This window comes from Tyto alba, unplaced genomic scaffold (genome assembly GCF_018691265.1).
Source record: "Tyto alba isolate M040663 unplaced genomic scaffold, T.alba_DEE_v4.0 Super-Scaffold_49, whole genome shotgun sequence".
In the NCBI taxonomy this organism is placed as follows: Eukaryota; Metazoa; Chordata; class Aves; order Strigiformes; family Tytonidae; genus Tyto; species Tyto alba.
This window is the reverse complement of record NW_024881325.1, coordinates 4,234,574-4,255,090: the sequence shown is the minus strand read 5'-3', so window position 1 is coordinate 4,255,090 and position 20,517 is coordinate 4,234,574. Positions and strand designations below refer to the sequence as shown.

General features: G+C 53.4%; 2 protein-coding genes across 4 annotated transcripts; both read left to right on the top strand.

The window, feature by feature from the left end:
• Nucleotides 1-628: 628 nt before the first annotated feature.
• LOC122154823 (antigen-presenting glycoprotein CD1d-like) lies at nt 629-3,171 on the top strand. Its single transcript, XM_042807031.1, has 6 exons — nt 629-789; nt 1,113-1,370; nt 1,520-1,801; nt 1,907-2,191; nt 2,281-2,377; nt 2,549-3,171. The coding sequence occupies exons 1-6, from the start codon at nt 711-713 to the stop codon at nt 2,607-2,609; spliced, it is 1,062 nt and encodes a 353-aa protein (XP_042662965.1). The 5' UTR covers nt 629-710; the 3' UTR covers nt 2,610-3,171.
• Nucleotides 3,172-8,485: 5,314 nt separating this feature from the next.
• On the top strand, nt 8,486-19,062 carry LOC104368309 (antigen-presenting glycoprotein CD1d-like). 3 transcript variants are annotated; one of them, XM_042807044.1, is made up of 9 exons: nt 8,486-8,602; nt 9,839-10,096; nt 10,652-10,933; nt 11,039-11,323; nt 15,156-15,413; nt 17,925-18,206; nt 18,312-18,596; nt 18,748-18,844; nt 18,967-19,062. In XM_042807044.1, exons 1-9 carry the CDS (start codon nt 8,533-8,535, stop codon nt 18,971-18,973), a joined length of 1,824 nt encoding a protein of 607 aa, XP_042662978.1. In that variant the 5' UTR covers nt 8,486-8,532; the 3' UTR covers nt 18,974-19,062. The 3 variants fall into 3 exon arrangements, with proteins under 3 accessions (XP_042662978.1, XP_042662977.1, XP_042662979.1); XM_042807043.1 differs by having other exon boundaries at nt 9,779-10,096; XM_042807045.1 differs by lacking the exon at nt 9,839-10,096.
• Nucleotides 19,063-20,517: the final 1,455 nt, after the last annotated feature.

The window sequence follows — 20,517 nt, the reverse complement described above, 5'->3', positions numbered from 1 at the left end:
CCATGGTCTCCTCATGCACACCTAGCCCAGCTCTGGTCCTGCTGATTTTCCACATCACTGGCTTCTACCCATAGTTCATCAGCATGGCCTAGCTGCAGAATGGCCAGGAGGTCACAAAGAGGCATGGGGCCAGTGCAGAGCCTGGGAACCCATGGTTGTGGACAAGCTGTGGGAACAGGGTACACCTTGTCTGAGGGAAAGATGGTCACATTGGGGCAAACCCGCTTGGTTAAGTAGGCAGCACAGAGAGGATGGAGATATCTGTGCTACGCAGGGACAGACATGCCAAGCATGAGTGGCAGCAATGGACATTCTTGTCAGGGACAGTGCGTGCATCCCGTGACTAGGTGGCAACTCCATGGGGGTAGAAAAGAGGGGTTGGGTCACCTGCACTGCCCTGATTGTCAAGGTGCTGCTGCAGATGTAGAAGACCCCTCCTACAGTCAGTGGGATGTCCTCACTCCCACCCAAATTCCATCAGCACACACAGCCATGCTGAGGATGCCCCAGACCAGCCCACTCCAAGCAGGAACCTTGAGGCCCTCCCCAAAACCTCAGTGCCAGTCCCATTGGCTGTCAGGGTAACTAGCACCAGCAGAGCTGCCTGGGCAAAGCCACCCTGAGAAGAAGTGTGCAGCCACATCTCTCACAGCCCCTTCCTCCTGCTGCTGCACCCACTACTGCACGCTCAGGGCCTCATTGCTGGTATCATGCAGCCTCCTTGCTGTTGCTTCATCCCCCCTCTCTTCTACCTCCTCCTCCCCTCTGGGACATGGGCAGACCTGAAGGGTAAGTGGGAGCCCTAGCTCCTCCACACCTGCTCCCATACCCTTGTGGGACCCCACGGGTGAGGTGCTTCCTTCTCCCCACCTTCCTTGGTCATTTACCTCCTCACCCCTCCTTGTACCCTGGATCCACACCTCCTCCTCTGTGGGGATGCAGCCACCCCAGGTAGGTTCAGGGAGTGGGATCTGGGGCTGCGAAGGATGCACAGGCCTTGTGGGAGGTCCACAGGTTCCTGCACCCCTGAGGACTCGTCCCTCAGCCCCTCCACTTTCCCCAGCCCTCTACTCCCACTCCCATCTCCCCTGGTTGACCTCCGTCTCGTGTAGGGACCTTCACTATCCGGCTGCTCCAGACCTCCACCTTCCAAAACACATCCTTCGTGGACACAGAGGGGCTGGGCCTGCTGGAAGACATCGAGCTTGGTTCTCTTGATAAGCACACCTGGACGATCCACTTCTACCAGCCCTGGGTGCGCCCAGCCCTGCCCCGCAGTGACTGGGACACCATTGAGAACATGATCAAGATCTATTTGCAGCAGTTCAACCACCTGATCAATGAAGGTGCCATGCAGAAAGATGTGCCCTGTGAGTAACTGGTCTTCCCTGCATCCCCTCTCTGAACAGCATCTGGGAAGTGGGGAAGGACCCAGCAGGGCTGGTTCTGAACAAATGCTGACCATGTCTGCAGGAAGTTCCAGCCCCTCGTGCAACCTCTCTCCTCTTTGCCCCTCCAGACCCCTTTGTGGCCCAGTGCATGGCGGGCTGTGAGCTCTACCCGAACAGGACCTCCCGGTCCTTTGCCTATGTGGGCTACAATGGCCAGGACTTCCTCAGCTTTGACATGGACAAGGCCACCTGGGTCCTCTCCCAAGACACCAACCTGTCACGGTACGTCCAGGCTGTTCTCCAGAACTATACTGCCTTCAGCGAGCTGGTGGAAGTCTTCTTCAATGATACCTGTGTTGATGACATGGAGGTGTTACTGCACTATGGGAAGGCATCTCTGGATAGACAAGGTGAGACCACCCTGACCCTGGCATGGCCACCCCAAACCCTATACAACCTGGGGCCAAGCGGTGCCCCACCAAGGCTACCCTCACCCCTTGGCTCTTGCCCCTCAGAGCTGCCCGTGGCCACGGTCTTTGCCCACACATCCAGCCCAGCCCAGATCCTGCTCATTTGCCGCGTCACCGGCTTCTACCCACGGCCCATCAGTGTGGCCTGGCTGCGCGACGGCCAGGAGGTGCCACCAGGCCCAGAGCTCAACACCAGTGCCATCCTGCCCAACGCTGACCTCACCTACCAGCTCCGCAGCACCTTGGCTGTGGCCCCCCATGATGGGCACAGCTACGCCTGCCGCGTGCGCCACCACAGCCTGGGCACCCGCAGCCTCCTCATCCCGTGGGGTAGGTGCCACCCATTGGGACAGGGTTGGAGGTCCTGGGCTGGAGAAAAGCCTGGAAAGCTCATGGCAGCCTCTGCTCATGTTTCTCAGGGAACTCAGAAGTGGTGCTGATCGCAGGGCTTGGGGCTGGGCTGCTGACTGCCATGACCATGGCTACCATCACAGCGCTTTGGGTGTGGAGGCTCAGGTGAGGCACCTTCTGTCACGCAGAGCAGCAGTGGGAGAAAATGGGAGGAAATACCCCAGAGGACTGCTGCACTTAATAGCAAAGCTCTTGCTCTGGCCCTGGAGCTGCTGTCTGCACCTCCACAAGGTGTTCTCCATGGAATACCCATGAGACATCCCCCTCTCATTTCAGAAAGCACCAGCAGATGGAGGAATCAGAGTCCAGGAACTCCATCGTCAGCAAAGAAGCTTAGATCAGAAGGGAGCAAACATTCTCTGTTTCCTTCTGCCACTCTCATAGGGACAAAAACTCTACCTTTTTCTGCTCTGACAAAATTCTGGGCACTGCTGAGTGTGAGATCAACTCAACTCAGAGACGCAGGGGGGAAATCTGAGGGGTTCCTGACCCACTTCAATTTGCTAAGCAGGCAAGTATGCAAGTCTGAGACATCCTCATTTGTTACATACGATCACCTCTTACCTCATGGCACTGCCCCATGCACCCACTAAGGCTCTTTAGGGCACCACAATGCCCAATGGCAATTTCTCACACTTCTGGTACAATAACACATTTATCAATAAGCAGTAAGCTGTGCCCTTCTAGTGTCACTTTCTAGTATTTTTTCCTAAAAGCTGCCTTTATTAACCACATTCCAGAAATATTTCTGCTGAGGCTGAACTGTTCCACACAGACTAACAGCACCTGGCCACAAACCGTTTTACAAAGTGCTGAGTAACACTGAAACTCTGATGTAATCTGTGGGAGCTGCAGATGTGTATAAAATGAAATTAAAACATTCATGTTTTCACTAAGAACGTGTGCCTTTCCTCAGATTTTGTTTGGGCTGAAGGAGGACCAGCTGCAAAACGAAACTAGAACACCATTGAATTATTGGTGATAATTGCAAGAAACATCAAAGAAAGAAAAGGAAAAAAAAAAAAAAAAAAGTGTGTTTGTGCATATGCAGACACATTCTTACATATTTCATGGAAATAAGCAACTGTGCGCATGGCAGTAAAGTGCCCCCAGGCCTCCCAGTTAAGGATAAAAAGGGAGCTAGTCTCCCACAGAAGACAATGGAGTTCTGCCATGAATTCTTATTTAGGATCCTGCTGACTATGCCAATTTGTTGCAGATGAGTGATTTAGATCACTTAAAGAATCACTGTCAAAGGTATTGGCAAAAGTGATTTTAATATGATGTTATAAAAGTAAAACTTAACAAAGCTTGATGGCAAGCTTCATTCTATTACTACATGAAAGAAACATAGAAAAGAAAATTGAGTTAGAATGATTTACACAGAGGCCAGATACGTAAGAGAGACCCTCCTTCTGAGTCATGAGGTTCAGAGTGGAACCCATTGCTTTCTAAATTCCTTTTCAGAAAGGAGGCTAGGTGCAGCTCAATCCAGACTTAGTCTCAGACTTGGGCAACAGTTTGTGTCTAATGGAATTAGCTACACAGACTTCAGCAGTATTAATTCAGCATGCTATCAGTTGCTTAACTAGGATCTGTTGTGAATAAGGGGTCTCTCTGACTTAAGTAAGGAAGGATCTCTTAGTCTCAGGTACAGGACCTCAAACCAAATAGAAGAAGTAAGGGTCACCACCCTGTGGGTCAAGCCTGTTGATGGGTAAACTGAATTTGCTTCATGCTGGCAATGATTACTCCTGCAAGAAGACAAAGCAGTCCTTCAATGATTAACTTGATCTCCAGGGCAGGTGTGCTGGTATCATTCCTGGTAATGTTCCTGGAAAGGGAAAACAATACAAGTCTCATCAGGGTCTTTCTGGACAGGTTACACATTAGTGGCTCACCTTGTTTAACTGCTTGGCCTAAGACAAAAGTCTCTTTTCCCCCCCGCTCAGAATATCTCTGTTCTGTCTCTTTAACTGTACTTCAGTTAAACATTAAAGGCCTCGTTGGTCCATCAGGGCCAGTTTGGAATAGGTTACAGTAAGCACCATGTTCAGCAAAACTCCATTCAGCTATAATGAGGTCGTGGTAGCGTACTGGTCCCAATGAATGATATGTTTTTAATTCCTGTACTAAGGTTTTGACTGCCTCTTCATGTTCTGGGTTCCATCTCCATAGTTTTCCCTTTCATAAAAGTGAGCACAGTGGGTGAGCAATGATAGAAAATGCTGGTACGTGTTTTCTCCAATGTCCTAAAGTTTCCATTAACTGTTGTATCTCTTTCCTAGAGTAGGGCATTTGCAGCTGTTCTATTTTTCTTAAGGTATCTGGAGGAATCCCTGCACTGCCCACTATCTACCAAGTACCTAAAAGTGTTACTTCTCTACTTGGTCCCTGACATTTCTCAGGTGAATCTCAACTTCTGCTTTGTGTAGTGCTTGCCACACTGCTGCTGCTGCCACTTCCTCCACCTTTTCAGGGGAAGTCCCTCTGATTAGAATAACATCTATATACTGGTACAGTTTCACATCCTGAGGAAGTGAGACTGTAGAAGTTCAGCAAGTGCAGCATGAGCAATTGTGGGTGAATGTTTATACCCCTGCGTGTATCTATTTAAGGTGTATTGTAAACCTTCCCAAGTAAAAGCAAATTACTCTTTATCCTTCTCCTGCAAGGGGACCATAAAGAACATATCTCTGACATCTAGCACTGCCATCCATGGATGTGTGGCTGCTTGTAGTGTGGCTGTTAAAGTTACAATATTGGGTACTGCAGCCATTAGTGGGGCTGTGTTGGCATTTGAGTGCCTATTATTGTTAGACACCATCTCCCATCCAGTTTCTAGACTGGAAAGACTGGTGAATTATATGGAGAGTGAGTTCTGGAAATAATATGCCATTTTTCCAAGTTTGCTATTACCTCAGAAATTCCATTTTTTTCCACAGCAGTAATCAGATATTGAGGTACATTGGTAATTTTTGAATCGGGGAGTGCAGGGGCCACATGGAGTACACAAACTGTAGCCTCACAATTTCTACCACAGTTGGAGTCGGTACTTGTAGCAAAAAAAAACACATGCTGCCATCTGGCAGGAACCAGTTTTGTCCAGTTAGAACATCAAAACCCAAAATATTTTCATTGTGCTTTTAAATTGCAAAGCAAGTAGATGACATGAGCTTCTCACCTGGGATCCCTACAACAATTTTTGTTGTTTGGCAAATAACACTTGCTCTGTTTTCTGAGATTACTTTAACTCTCTGCCATCCAGGTCGCACACCCAGCTTCTTGGCATCCTGTTGTGTTAGTATGGAACTTTATGCTCCCGTATCTATTATATGAGTCCTGGAAAACCACCCACTATTCACATGTTAATGGCATGAGCCCTGTTCCAAGCTCATAAGCACTGATGCTCACTGGGTCACTCTGTTCTTTTGTGGGTTTTCTAGAGGAGTTCTTGGTCCGGCTACAGCCCAGGCCTTTACCTCCCTTAGACCCTGTACCAAACCATTGCTAGCTTGGTTAAGGGGTTGAGTGCATCTGTCACGAGTTCAGACAGGCATAGGAAAGAATTTAGCTCTTGCTCCCGATCATCCAGACACTTGAACATGCGGTTTCAAAAGGTATTGTTTCACAGCACAACTTCCTCACAAAGTTTCACAGAATAAAACTGGCAGCCATGTGCAAGACAACTATCAGCTGAGTCAGAATAAAACCCAGCTGGCCTGTGGCCATACCCACCACAGCTCTATCAGGGCTGGTTCTCCCCTTGACAGTCCCTGTAAACCACATTGCTGTTGGCAGGACTGAAGTTCTCTGACAGCCAGTCACCTGCCAGGACCATAGGGCTCAAGGATCTCGCTGCAGTAGGAGTGATGCTGAGTCCTTCCCAGCCCTTGCTGAGCTAGGACAGACAGATGAAACTTTTGGCTGTGGGCAGGGCTCACCTTGGGGATGGGAGCCTGCAGCCTCAGCACCAACAGGGCACACAGGGCAATTCATCTCCCAAACAGAGTGAAACACCCTGCAGCACTCACAGGACATGGCAGGAAGAAGCTCTCCCACCAAACCTGGAAAGCAGAGGCAGCTGTTAAGCAAACCAGGTAAGAATAGTTGGTCCTATACATGACCTCCCAAGAGACCTTACAATAACACACACCCAAACGCCCAGTACCAGGGAGGTGTATGCAACTGTTTGTTCACAGCCCCCAGAAGACTGCAAAAACACACACACAAACACCCAGGTGTTTCAAGAAGTCTCTTTGGGCATTTTGGCCCAGCCCAGTTGGTGCTGGTACTCACATGCCCAGTGCAGCACCCAGAGGCACTGCAGCCCTGCCCACCCCACCCCAACTCACCCAGGCGTGGCTCTGGGCTCAGCGAGGTTACAGCTTTCACCTGAGGAGGGACTGCAAGGACCTATGGTCACATAAGGTGGAACTGTAAATTCCTATAGTCACCTGGGGGGGAGACTGTGAGGGCCAGTGGTCAGCTGGGAGGCCTGTAAGAACCAATGTCACCTGAGGGAACTGTGGGGACCAATGGTAACCAAGGTGGTGACTCTGAGAACTACCACTCACTTGAGGGGACTCTGAGGACCAATGGTCTGTGCGGATGAACAGCCCCCTGCCCTCTTTGGTCATTTTCTGACCAAAGGAAGTGACAATATCAAGGAAGAAGAAATCATGACTTCTGCTACAGCAAGTAAGAAAGTGAAAAAAAAAAAAAAAAAAAAACAACAAAAACATGAGGCCAAGTACATTCAATAGAGAAGAGGAAGAGCTAAAGCCAAACTTCTGGTCCACTGCAACAGTGGAAGACATCTGGAAAAAATTCAGAGGGGGCTGAACACATCATGAGCACCTGTAAAGTCAGGTGCCTGCACCTGCCCATCAGCCACCAGTGACCTCACATGCACCCACACAAGCCGGAGGCCTGATAATGGCCTATCAGCTGTTCAGCAAGAAGTGACCAACAGTCACCTTAGGAGGGGACCATGAGGACCAATAGTCACCTCATAGGACTGCACGGACAAAAGCCCCCCTGCCCCTTCCCTCACTGGCTACCCCATGGCTGCACTTCGCCATCCCACCAGAAAAACACTCTTCTCTGACCCCAGCCCTGGTGGCCCTGCCAGGAAGGATGTGGTCGTTGTGGTGGCATGGTTGGACATCCCCTGGGTGATGCCAAGGTGAGCCAATGGGACCACTGGTGCCATTTCTGCACTCACCAGGCCACCATAGAGTCCCTACTTCTCTGTGAGACAGCTCCATGGAAGAGAAGGGGTTCAGTTTTTGGACATTACTGGGGTGTTCCACCTCAAACTTCCCCTTGGCTGTGGTTTCAGTTCTGCCTTCTCCCTCAGTGCTGGCACCCCCAGGAAAGGGGAAGAGAAACTGCAGGGTGAGGGGAGGCCTCAAGGGACAGTCAGGGAGGAGCCAGGGACATTGTGGGGGTGAGGCTAGCTCTGGTCACCCCCTTGTCCCTTCAGCACTGGACACTGGTGAAAATAGAGACATTCCTGTTCCCCACCATTCCCATTCCCATGTCCAGGGGGCACTTGGGGACAGGGACGGGGTTCCCCACAAAAGATGGTGGGAAGGAAAGGGGAGTGCTAGGCTGCATCCCAGACCCAGGCCCTCTCCTGGGGGTGTTTACAGGAGAGTTGGAGCTCCCCAGCACTCTTCCCACAGCCATGGGCGAGGTGAGAACTGCTCGTCACTTCCTTTATTTAGGATTAGGCAGGTGGTGCAGGAGAAGCCTGAGACGGAGGTGCCAAGGGGGACCCAAAGCAGCCCTTCTCCCTGTGCAGGGGCTGAGAGGACAGCAGCCATCTTTCTCCAGTCAGGGCTGAAACCTAAATGTCATTGTCACCTCCATCAGAACTGATGCATCCCACAAGAAGGTACAAGGTACCATCGGTGAGGAGGGAGAGTCAGACAATAATCTCAAGTCCTTGAGCACCCATTTTCTCCTATTGCCATTTTCTGGGACTCGTTTTCCCTGCACTCTCCTCCTGGCCGGGCTCTCCCCAGCCTGCCATGGCACTTCATGCTCAAGAACTTATTTCAGCTTTCCTCCCTCCCACACATACCCAGCCCCCAGCTCCGGACCTCTAGGCTCCTCCCCAACATGTCTGCACGAGTCCCATTGGTAGAGAGCTATGGCCCTGACTTCTGGGCTGGGTTGAAGCATGGGACTCCACAGGTTCTTCCTCCTGCAGTGACTGCTGCTGCTGCTGCTTCAGCCTTCCTGCGTGTACCATGCGGCCCGCTGACCTCCTCTTCCTCTTTCTCCCCCTCCTCCTCCCTGGGATGTGGGCAGACCCAGAGGGTAAGTGGGAGCCCTGGCTCATCCCAACCACCTTCACCACCCTGTCAGAGAACCCCACAGGTTCCTCAGAGGAGGCATGGCCAGACCACTGTCCCCTGCATGGGGTAGATGATCCCCATCAACAAAGGGCCACCCCCTATTGCACAGCACCCTAAGGTGCCTTGTCCCTCCCCACCCTCTCTATTTCTGCCCACTGCTCAGGGCTTCATGCCCCACTGACTCCAGCACAGATGCTTGGGCACCCAAGCAGAAGTGAGGCCAGGCATCCCCACTCAGTCCTGGGGTGTTGGGGTTCCCCCAAAGGTGCCTTCCTCCTGCAGGGAGACCCTGGGTGCCAGGGGGGGTCTCAGCCCCATGCAGTGCTGTGGGCCCCTTCCAGCAGCCCCTTGTTTGCTGGGGAGATGCACCTGTGAGAGGGTGTTTCAGGTGCTGCTGTTGCACACAGCATTTCACCACAACCCCATGAGACCTCACGTTTCTGGGAAGGGCGGCAGCAGACATAGGAATGCAGGATTAATCTCTGGGCTGGGATACTCTCCTGCCCCTGCCAGGGTTCAGTCTCCTTGAGCTCCTGATGCCCAGAAGCCCCTAAACCTGGATGAAATGTTGTTTCCCCTCCTCCATCCTCCACATCCTCTGTGTGCAGATCCCTGGCAGATACAGGTCCTGGCGTGGATGCTTCTTCTGGGGGAAGCATTTCCCCAAAGAAGCTTTGAGGTGCCCCCCCCCCCCCCATCCACTTCACTCCACACAGCCAGACAGCAGGCACTGTGCAGGACGAAGGCAGGGAGGGTAGGGGACAAGGTCCCTGTAATCCTCTACAGGAGAGAAACACCTTGTTGAAAGTAAAATAGAGAAGAAAAAAAAAAAAAAAAAAAAGCAGAGGCAGAAGAAGATCAGACAGGAAAGCAACCCTAAGCAGGCTGAAGAGCATAGAATCATAGAATCGTTTCAGTTTGAAGGGACCTTTAAAGGCTATCTAGTCCAATCCCCCTCTGCAATGAACAGGGATATCTTCAACTAGATCAGGTTGCTCAAAGCTTCATCCAACCTGACCTTGAATATTTCCAGGAATGGGGCATCCACCACCTCTCTGGGAAACCAGTTAAAGTGTTTCACCACTCTCATCATGAAAAATTTCTTCCATTAATCTTTAACCACCTGTTTCCTCTCCAGCCCCACCTCCCATCTTCTCATTCCTGCAGCCCTTCCCATCCCCATCCTCTTTCCCATCAGAGCCACAGGTTTTCCAGCTGCTCCAGACCAGCCTCTTTGACAACATCAGCTCTGCTGAGGTGTTTGGGGTGGCTCTCCTGGGGGACATGCCTATCTTTGCACTGGATCCTGCCAATTGGAGCATCCACTTCCACTGGCCCTGGGCCCTCCAGGCCACAAATGAGGGTGACATGGAGAAGATCAAGGTCCACATCAAACCCTTTCTACGCAATATGGTCCGATATGTTCATGAAATGGCACAGCAGGCACAACGGGACTGTGAGTATAGGAACAACCCCACCCAGAGCCCTAGCCCCATTCCAGATGTGCCTTACTCCCCACCAAGGTGGCATTTGTGAGTTCTCATAGGGTGAAACATCTCCTGAAAGGGTAATAAGAAATGTCGCAGCTGCTGGGACACATGACTAGCAGGGACAGGGAGGGCAGCACACCAGAAAAACCCCTCAGGGCTCCTGACATCTGACACAGGGGTACCCATCTGCACACCAGGGAGCTGCCAACAAATATACCAGGGCTGCAGGACTCATGCAGCACAGATCAGGGAAAGAGAAAGTTGGGGGCAAATATTTTGGGGGACAACATTCTGATTGAGCAACCATCCTGTGCTAACTGGCCCCATATCCACTTTGACCCTCCAAGGGGATTGAAGGCTTGCAGAGGGTCCCATGGCTTCCAGAAACATGGCCCCATGACCTGCTACCCATTGCACCCTGCTGCCAATTGCACCCCTGCATGTGCCTCCAACAACATCCCACCTCGTGTCACTCATGTCCCACAAACTCATGGGATCTCCACCGGCTCTGTCCTTGGCAGATCCATTGGTGGTCCAGATCCGTGCAGGCTGTGTGCTGAAACCCAATAGGACAAGCTGGGGCTTCATAGATGTTGGGGAGGGTGGCAAAGACTTCATAACTTTTGAGATGGAGAGGCAGCGTTGGGAGACCCGGCAGCCATCCCCACTAGCAGAGCTAGTCAGCAAGTCCCTCACCAGCAAGAAGGCGATCACGGGGCTCCTGGAGCACCTCCTCTCCACCTCCTGCCAGAGCCACATCCTCACCCTTTGCAAGTACGGGAGGGCATCTCTGGATAGACAAGGTGAGACCACCCTGACCCTGGCACAGCCACCCCAAACCCTACACAACCTGGGGCCAAGCAGTGCCCCACCAGGGCTACCCTCACCCCTTGGCTCTTGCCCCTCAGAGCTGCCCGTGGCCACGGTCTTTGCCCGCACACCCAGCCCAGCCCAGATCCTGCTCGTTTGCCGCGTCACCGGCTTCTACCCACGGCCCATCAGTGTGGCCTGGCTGCGCGATGGCCAGGAGGTGCCGCCAGGCCCAGAGCTCAACACCAGTGCCATCCTGCCCAACGCTGACCTCACCTACCAGCTCCGCAGCACCTTGGCCGTGGCCCCCCATGATGGGCACAGCTACGCCTGCCGCGTGCGCCACCACAGCCTGGGCACCCGCAGCCTCCTCATCCCGTGGGGTAGGTGCCACCCATGGGGATGGGGCGTGGGGTGCAGGTAGCAGCCACTCTCCCTGTGAGGGACAGCTCTTGCCTGATGCTGCCACACTCACGCGGCTAGCCTCTTCTCTCCCTGTTCCAGAAAACCACAGCTCAGCTCCAACCATTGGCGTCACTATCGCAGCGCTGCTCCTTGTGGCCACAGCCTCTGCTGGGGGGCTTTGGTGGTGGAAGCACAGGTGAGGTCTCCCTCCCACCATCTGCTTTCAGGTTTATGGGCAGATGGGTAGGCCCAGGGGTTGAAGCAGCAGCAGCTCTGCAGAGATGAGCTCCCTGGTCCCAAGCGCAGTTCATGGTGGCCCCCTCTTGCAGGAAAGGTGACGAGGCCACATGGGAGATGCAGGAATTCACCATTTGAGGCCTGGCTGTCTGCCCAGAAATGAGCTCCCTCACCGCCAGCTCTCCTCCCTGCTCACATCACATCCTATCCTTGACCTTTCAAGACTGACAGGGGTTTGCTCTGGAAAACCACCACATTAAAAAGCTACAAACTGCCCTAGCTATGTCTGGTTCCTCTGGCTCTTACTCTCCTTCCCCCTTGAGTGGTTCCCCCAGGAACCCCCCCAGAATGCTGCAGAGACCCCACGTTGCAGCTAGGAAGACCCTCCCTTTTCCTGGACAGTGCCAAATCTCCCCTGGCATGTCAGGAGAAGCAATTCCTCCACCAACCTCTCCCACATCTTGGCATCTCTGTGGCCAGTGTCTGTCCCTGGCAGGACAGCAACAACCTGGGGCCAGACCAGCACTGAGCAACCAAGTGGGATGGGGGATGGAGAAGGCTACAAACCAGGAAGAGATGGAGGGATTTGAGCTGTTTCGCTGGAAAGAGAAGGGCAAGGGAGGACCCAAGTGACAGTTCCAATCCCCTGACACAGGGAGGTGTTTCAAGCAGGTATGAAGCTGTTCCAGCTCTAGTGCTGATCTCAACCTCTGTCCAGGATGTTTTTGGGTCAGGATCTCTTCCACTCTTGACTTCAGTCTTCATGCCTGACTCCTGCTCCTTCAAAAGCTGGAGGGATGGGAGACAGTCACCCTCCCAATATTCCTGACAGCCATGAAAGAGCCATGATGAGGCTCTGGGGGACTCTGTCTTTGAGCAGCATACCCCTAAGAAGGGTGGTGTCATGGGTTGAACTTAGTCAGCTGCCAGGTTCCCACCATCTGTTCTATCACTCCCTCTCCTCAAATAGACAAGGGGGAGTAAATATGACAGAAGGCTTGTGGGTCAAGATAAGGACAGGGAGCTCACTCAACAATTACTGTCACAGGCAAAACAGTCTGTGGGGACCAACTTGGGGAAAATATTTCATTTATTGCCAATCTCTCAGGATAATGAGAAATAAGAACAAAATTAAAACCACTTTACCCCTCCCCCCACCTCTTCTTCCTGGAATCAACTTCATTCTTTATTTCTCCTTCTCCTCCCAATCAGCACAATGGGATGGGGAATGGGGATTGCTGTCAGTTTATTATGCATTGTCTCTGTCACTCCTTCCTCCTCACCCTGCTCCAGTGTGGGGTCCCACCCATAGGAGACAGTTCTCCATAAGACTGCTCTAGCATGGGTCCTTCCCATGGGGTTCAATCCTTCAGGAACAGACTCCTCCAGCACAGGTCCCCCACGGGCCATAAGTCTTGCCAGAGGACCTGCTCCAGCACAGGCTCTCCATGGGGTCACGCCCTCCTTCAGGATCATCCATCTGCTCCGATGTGGTGTCCTCCATAGGCTGCAAGTGGATATCTGCTCTACCATAGTTCTCCATGGCTGCAGGGGGGCAACCTGCATCACCATGGTCTTCACCACAGGCTGCACAGGCACCATCTCTGTTCCAGTGCCTGGAACATTTCCTCCTCCTCCTCCTTCTTCAATGACTTTGATGTCTCCATAGTTGTTTCTCTCACTTCTGTCTCCCAGCTGCTGTTGCACAGCAGTTTTTACCCCCCCTTCTTAAGTATGTTAGCACAGAGGCACTACCAACATTGTTGATTGCCTCAGCCCTGTCCAGTGGCAAGTCTGTCTTGAAGCAGACTAGAACTGACTCTGTTGGACACGGGGGCAGCTTCTGGCATCTCTTCACAGAAGCCACTACTGTAGGCCCACTGCTACCAAAACTTGCCACATAAACTCAATACCCTATACTCAGGGACTACAGAGTAAACCTCTGGGGGTTACCACGGGAGGGGGAAAAGGCCACCACGGGCCAGGCTCAGCCTGCATCTCCTTGGGTGTCAGGGTGCTGCTGCACCCAGGAGGGATGTCCCCTGCAACCAGGAGGGATGACTTCGCATCCACTCAAATTCCCCTGGCACTTGCAGCCACTGGCCAGAGCACCCCAGCCCAGCCCTCCACCAGCTTTGACACTTCCCCCGGGGGAATACACCTAGCAAGGCCCTCCCTAAAACCTCAGCACCAGTCTCATTGGCTACTGGGGCCGCCCCACGACACTGGCACAGCCAGAGCTGCCCAGGCAGAGCATCCCTGGGGAGAAGTGCATGGTCACAGCTCACGTGACCCCTTCCTCCTTCTGCTACACTTGTTCCTGCACACTTGCTGCCGGCACCATGCGGCTCCCTCGCCTCCTCCTTCTCTTTTTCCTTCTCCTCCTCCTCCCTGGGACGTGGGCAGATTCAGAGGGTAAGTGAGATCCCTGGCTCACCCCCATCTGCTCCCATCCCTGCACTGCGGGACCCCACAGAATTGGCAAGGGGTGGGCACAGACAGACCACTGTCCCCATCACCAAGGGCCCACACACACGCACACACACCTCACAGCACTCAAAGCTGCCCCATCCCTGCTCAACTGCTTGCAGTTTCCTGCTCCACACCATCCTGCCCAGCACAGCACCACTGGCTACATTTAGACACCTGAGCAGCCAAGGGGGCAAGGGGACCCTCAGCCAGGCCTGGGGTGCTGTGGTGCCCCCCAAAAATGCTTGCCTCCTGCAGGGAGCCTGTGGGCAGCAGAGGTTCTCATCCCCTCATGGCACAACAGCCCTGCACTGCGATCCAGCCCTTTGAGCAGTTCCTGGGCACTGCCCTCAGCCTGAGGGATCATTTCTCTTGTAATCAAAGGGTCACCGGATCATCTGCGTTCTCCCCTGTGAAACAACACTCAAAGGTTCCTCTTGCAGCTACAATGAGCCTTCACCTGCCTTCCCAGCCTGTGCTTCCCATTCCATGGGCAGGCACTCACTGTGCCCTGGCCAGGGGAGCACCCACTGCTCCAAAACGGGTTTCACTCTGCCCTGCTTAGTACTGGAGCCTCATTCAGTGCTGCAGCACCAAACTCAGTTTCCTGCCTGCAGTTAGGGTTTGGTCTCGAGCACTGCCCGGAAGCCCCTCAACTGGGGTGGAATGCCCCTCCCTCCCAGCCCCCCCAGCCCTTGTACTATGTGCAGATTCCAGTGGATCCGGGTCCTGGCATGGGTGCTCCTTGCCAGGGGAAGCATCACCCCAAACCAGCACTGAGGTCCCCCCAGCTATCCCTTCCACACAGCCAAGTAACAGCTCCCAGAAGGTCACACTGGGGAGGTGGATGGCTAAACAAAGGAAATTAGAGGAAAAGCAGGGAGAGACTCAGCAAGGCCATGGGAGGAAACAGCAAAGTGTGTACAACTGAGGATTCCCACCACCCTGCCTGCCTGCCCCATCTTGCCCTGCCTGTCTCCAGGGACAATGCAAACCACCCTTCCTCTCAGGGCTGCCCACCAGCACTGGAGCCAGCAGACCCCTGACCTCTACCTTCATCCTCATGCACCTCAATGCTGCTTCATCTCCACCCTCTCCCCGCAGGTTCTTTTAAACTCCACATTTTCCAAACCTTTGTCTTCCACAACATGAGCTTTGCGGACACTTCAGCCTGGGCCACCCTGGAGGACATCGTCTTTGCTACCATGCAGAAATACACCGGGAACATCCTCTACCTCCACCCATGGGTCTACCCTGCCCTGCCTGCAGCAGAGTGGGAGAATCTGAAAAACCTCTTCAGTGTCTACATTCACAACTTCATCCTGTCCCTGTCGAATGATGCCAGGCTGTACCAGACACCCTGTGAGTACCAGGTGCTCAGCACCTCCTCACCCAAGACAAGGAGCTGCAAGAAGCAGCTCAGAGTCACCACCCACAGCTTTCCCAACTGGGGCTAGCAGGAGGGCAGAAAATGGGCCTCATCCTGCACCAGCAAGACCCCTAAACCACCCTGTCCTGTGCGGAGGTCACACGGGGCCATCCTGGTGTTCAGCACAAACCTTGGCCACGTTCAGCTCCACTTACACCCTCACACCAGCCCCCTATTGCTCTCTGGGCACCACAAATCCCACCAGGACAGCTTGAGGATGACAAGCTGCAGGGCTCAGGACAGGTTTCTCACCTGCAGAGTTTCCACCTGGTTCAAAGCAGAGCAGTGACATGGGGAAAGAATAGAATAGAATAGAATAGAATAGAATAGAAAGAATAGAATAGAATAGAATAGAATAGAATAGAATAGAATAGAATAGAATAGAATAGAATAGAATAGAATAGAATAGAATAGAATAGAATAGAATAGAATAGAATAGAATAGAATAGAATAGAATAGAATAGAATAGAATAGAATAGAATAGAATAGAATAGAATAGAATAGAATAGAATAGAATAGAATAGAATAGAATAGAATAGAATAGGTTGGAAGTGACCTACAACAATCATCTAGTCCAACTGCCTGACCAATTTAGGGTTGACCAAAAGTTAAAACAAATTATTAAGGGCATTGTCTAAATGCCTCTTAAGCACTGACAGGCTTGGGGCATTGACGATCTCTGCAATTAAAAGTTTCCTAATGTCAAGTCTGAATCTCCTGTGATGCAGCTTTGAACCATTAGGCATCCTGTCCCTGGATCCCAAAGAGAAGAGATCAGCACCTCCTTCTCCACACCCCCTCCTCAAAAAGCTGAGGTCGCCCCTCAGCCTCCTTTTCTCCACACTAGACAAACCCAGAGTTCTCAGCCACTCCTCAGAGTACATGTCTTCCAGCCCTGTCACCAGCTTTGTTGTCCTCCTCTGGATGCATTCAAGGACATTCACGTCCTTCTTAAATGGTGGGGGCCAGCACTGCACACAATACTCAAGATGAGGCTGCACCAACGCTGAACACAGCAGGACAATCCTCTCTCTTGACCAGCTGGTTATGCCCTGTTTGATGCACCCCAGGATGCAGTGTGCCCTCTTGGCACACTGCTGGCTCCTATTGAGCCTGGTGCCAAGCAGCACCCCCAGATGCCTCTCTGCAGGGCTTGTCTCCAGCCACTCATCTCCCAGTTCATGTTTGTGTCCAGTATTACTCTTTCCCAGGTGCAGAATCTGGCATTTGCTCTTGTAAATGCCATTTCATCCCACTGATGATTGCCCCATGCTCCAATCTATCCAGATCCCTCTGCAAGGCCTCTTGTCCCTCAAGGGAGTCAACAACACCTCCCAGTTTGTATCATCAGCAAATTTGCTAATGGTACATTCAACTCCTGCATCCAGATCATCGATCAAAATATTGAACAGCAATGGCCATAGGACTGAGCCCTGAGGGTCACTGCTGGTGACTGTTCACCAGCCAGATGTAGCCCCATTCACTGCAACCCTTTGAGCGCTGCTGTCTAGCCAGTTCTTCACCCAGTGCACCATGAACCCACCCACCCCACAGTTGGATTTGTCCAGAAGGATGTTGTGAGGGACAGTATCAAAAGCCTTACTAAAATACAGGAAAACTACATCCACTGCCTTCCCCTCACCCACAAGGTGTGTGACCTTATTGTAGAAGAATATCAAATTGGTTAGACAGGACTTCCCCTTTGTGACACGGTGACTGTGCCTGATGACTGGATTGTCCTTTAAATGCCTTTCAGTAGCACCCAGTATAATGTTCTCCATAATTTTTCCATGTACTGAGGTTAGACTAACATGTCTGTAGTTTCCTGGGTCTTCCCTTACACCCTTTTTGTAAATTGGAATAACATTGGCTAGCTTGCAGTCAGCAGAGACCACCCCAGACTCTCAAGACCTTTGGTAGGTGATCAAGAGGTGTCCTGCCATAACATCCACCAGCTCCTTCAGCATTTAGATGAATCAAATGCTTGGACAAATCAAGTACTTGGATGAAACAGCTGATCCCTTACAATTTCAGCATCCACAAATGGAAAGTCACTGTTCCTGCAGTTGTGGTCCTCTGACTGAGGACCAGGCAGCCCAAGATCTATCAGTATTTCTAAAGACTGGAGGAAAAAAAAAAGTGTTGAATGCCTCCACTTCTTCTTTATTCTTGTTAGTCACATGACCAGCTTCAACAAGTATCGGTCCAATGTTTTCTTTAGACCTCTTGCTTTTAACGTACTTTAAAAGCCCTTCTTGCTGTCTGATACAACACTGGCCAGTTTCAAATCTAATTGAGCTTTGGCCTTTCATGTCTTCTCCCTGGGGAGAATGACTTAGGGTGCAGAGGGAAGAAGAAAGGGCTGTGCCCAAAGAAGCAAGTGCTGGGCTGCAATTTCAGGCTCCAGATCTAGCTGCACTCATGATGCCCATTGTGCCCTCCAGACCCCTTTGTGTTCCAGTGCATGACCGGCTGCGACTTGTATCCCAACGGGTCCTATACCAAATTCTACCATCTTGCCTACAATGCCCACAACTTCCTCAGCTTCAACATAGACAACATCCACTGGGAGAGGCAGCAGGAGAGTCAGCTGGCAGCGCAAGTTGAGAGGCAGTTCAACACCTTCACCGGCTTCTCTGAGACTCTGCAGCACCTTCTCAATGTCACCTGTGTTGACCACATGAAGAAATTAATTGAGTATGGGAAGGCAGCTCTGGAAAGACAAGGTGAGACCACCCTGACCCTGGCATGGCCACCTCAAACCCTACACAACCTGGGGCCAAGCAGTGCCCCACCAGGGCTACCCTCACCCCTTGGCTCTTGCCCCTCAGAGCTGCCCGTGGCCACGGTCTTTGCCCGCACACTCAGCCCAGCCCAGATCCTGCTCGTTTGCCGCGTCACCGGCTTCTACCCACGGCCCATCAGTGTGGCCTGGCTGCGCGATGGCCAGGAGGTGCCACCAGGCCCAGAGCTCAACACCAGTGCCATCCTGCCCAACGCTGACCTCACCTACCAGCTCCGCAGCACCTTGGCCGTGGCCCCCCATGATGGGCACAGCTACGCCTGCCACGTGCGCCACCACAGCCTGGGTACCCGCAGCCTCCTCATCCCGTGGGGTAGGTGCCACCCATGGGGATGGGGCGTGGGGTACAGGCAGAGGGCCCTGGTCCCATGTAAGGTGCCTGAAGGATAGTGGGTCAGGCTCTGATGGCAGATCCAGAAATGGACTCCTGTACACCCAGAACCCCTCTCTCCTCTCTTCTCCAGGCAGCTCCAAGGTAGCTCTCAGTGTCAGCATCACCATTGTGGTGCTGCTGACCATGGCTGCAGCCCTTGCTGGGGCCATCTGGCACTACAGGCACAGGTGAGGTCTCCTCCTCATCCAGTTGCATCAGCCCCATCAGCTCCAGGCCAAGGCACATGGGACCTGCCTGGCCAGGGCTGCTTGCCCTTGTCCAGCCTCACTCACATCCTCCTCTCCTGCAGGTGCTGAGAGCACAGGCTACACCAAACCAGGGATACCCCAGGGCCACACTGGACCCCCACGTCTTGCTGATAATAAACCACTAATTAACACCCCCACGCATGTGGAACTCCTGGTGTGCCATGACCAGCGCCGGCAAGCACATGGCATCATGTGACTCCTGCCCACCCCAGGACAGATGGGCAGAGCCCCAGTGCAGCACAGAGGCATGTCCACACTCTTGATCCCAGGGTGAAACACCAGGACAGCCCCCCAACACCTAGAGGGTGTCCCTGGCCCCAGCCCCTAGTCCTGGGACAGCGGGCTCCCCACAAAACAGTAGGACTGAGCCAGTGCCAACGTCGGCTGGGGCAGCAATGCAGCAGGGCAAGGGAGAACCATCTTCCCCACACTCACCCTTCTGGGGGTACATCAGCACCTCTGCACCAGATCCCAGTCCCTGAGACCAGGGGATGGTGACACACAGGCGCAGGGCCTGCACACAGTTTGAGGGCATGGGGAGCCCAGGCATGCAGCCGGCTCTGGGAATAGGGTTCACCTCCCTTGTGGGAAATTCAGTCCCAGCCAATGCTGGGGGCAACAGTACAGGAGGGGCAGAGATGTCTGTGCCATGCAGGGACAGGTGTTTAGGGCACAACTGGCAGCAAAGGACATTCCCATCAGGGACAGTGGATGCAGCCCACAGCCAGGCAGCACACCCACCTGCACCAGGGGCAGAAAAGAGGGGTTGGGTCACTGACACAGCCCCAGGTGTCAGGCTGCCATCGTAGCCATGCAACCAGGGGGATGGCCTTGCTCCCACCCAAATTCCCCCCACACTTGTGGCCACAGGCCAGGGTGCCCTAGCCCAGCTTTCCTGTCCTCCTTTGTGACCTCATGGGCAAGGGGCTCCCCCTTACCTGCCCACCCAGCTGCTCACCCTTGTACGTCTCTTCATCACCCTTCTCACTGTTCCCCACCCCATCCTGTCATTTTCCCTCATCCCCAACGTCTCCCACTCTCCCCATACATCCCCAACCCTGGTGCTGATCCTTTCCTCATCTCAAACTGCCTGTTCCCCTTCCTCAGCCTCACCTGTTCCCCTTCCTCAGCCTCACCTGTTCCTCCTGTGTCCCCATGGACCCCTTCCTCCTCCCCACACATCCCCGTGCCCCTATTCATAGAGCAAGGGCGACATGGGATCCCGGACACCCCGCACTCGACGCCCAGCTCGGACCCCCAGCAGCAGCCCAGAGCCCAGGCTCGGCCTTACCGCGGCCGAGCGCCCCGCCAATGGCGACACGTACCGCACCTGACGTCACCGGGCGCCAGGCAGGTGTGGGGTGAGCACGACTGGTGATGGCGAGGCGGGCTGCCTCGCACCGCTCCCGGCCTACCGGGACAGCCCCGCCTCGGATCCCCCCCGGATCCCCACCCCCCCCCGGCCCCCGGCCCTCCATGGCGAGCACCCTCGGGGCTTTCCCCCGCGTCCCCCCCAGCCCCGCCCCGGATCCAGCCCTCAGCCACTCCCACCCGCAGCGCGCGGCGGGCCGTGGATGATCAAAGGCGGTTTC

Excerpts from the sequence above, each read along its gene's own strand:
- LOC122154823 (XM_042807031.1), top strand. The coding sequence starts at position 711 with ATGCAGCCTCCTTGCTGTTGCTTCATCCCCCCTCTCTTCTACCTCCTC. Across the intron at positions 790-1,112 it reads GACATGGGCAGACCTGAAGG|GGACCTTCACTATCCGGCTG; the intron begins GTAAGTGGGAGC and ends CGTCTCGTGTAG. Across the intron at positions 1,371-1,519 it reads CATGCAGAAAGATGTGCCCT|ACCCCTTTGTGGCCCAGTGC; the intron begins GTGAGTAACTGG and ends TTGCCCCTCCAG.
- LOC104368309 (XM_042807043.1), top strand. The coding sequence starts at position 8,533 with ATGCGGCCCGCTGACCTCCTCTTCCTCTTTCTCCCCCTCCTCCTCCCT. Across the intron at positions 8,603-9,778 it reads GATGTGGGCAGACCCAGAGG|CCCCACCTCCCATCTTCTCA; the intron begins GTAAGTGGGAGC and ends TTTCCTCTCCAG. Across the intron at positions 18,207-18,311 it reads GGCAGCTCTGGAAAGACAAG|AGCTGCCCGTGGCCACGGTC; the intron begins GTGAGACCACCC and ends CTTGCCCCTCAG.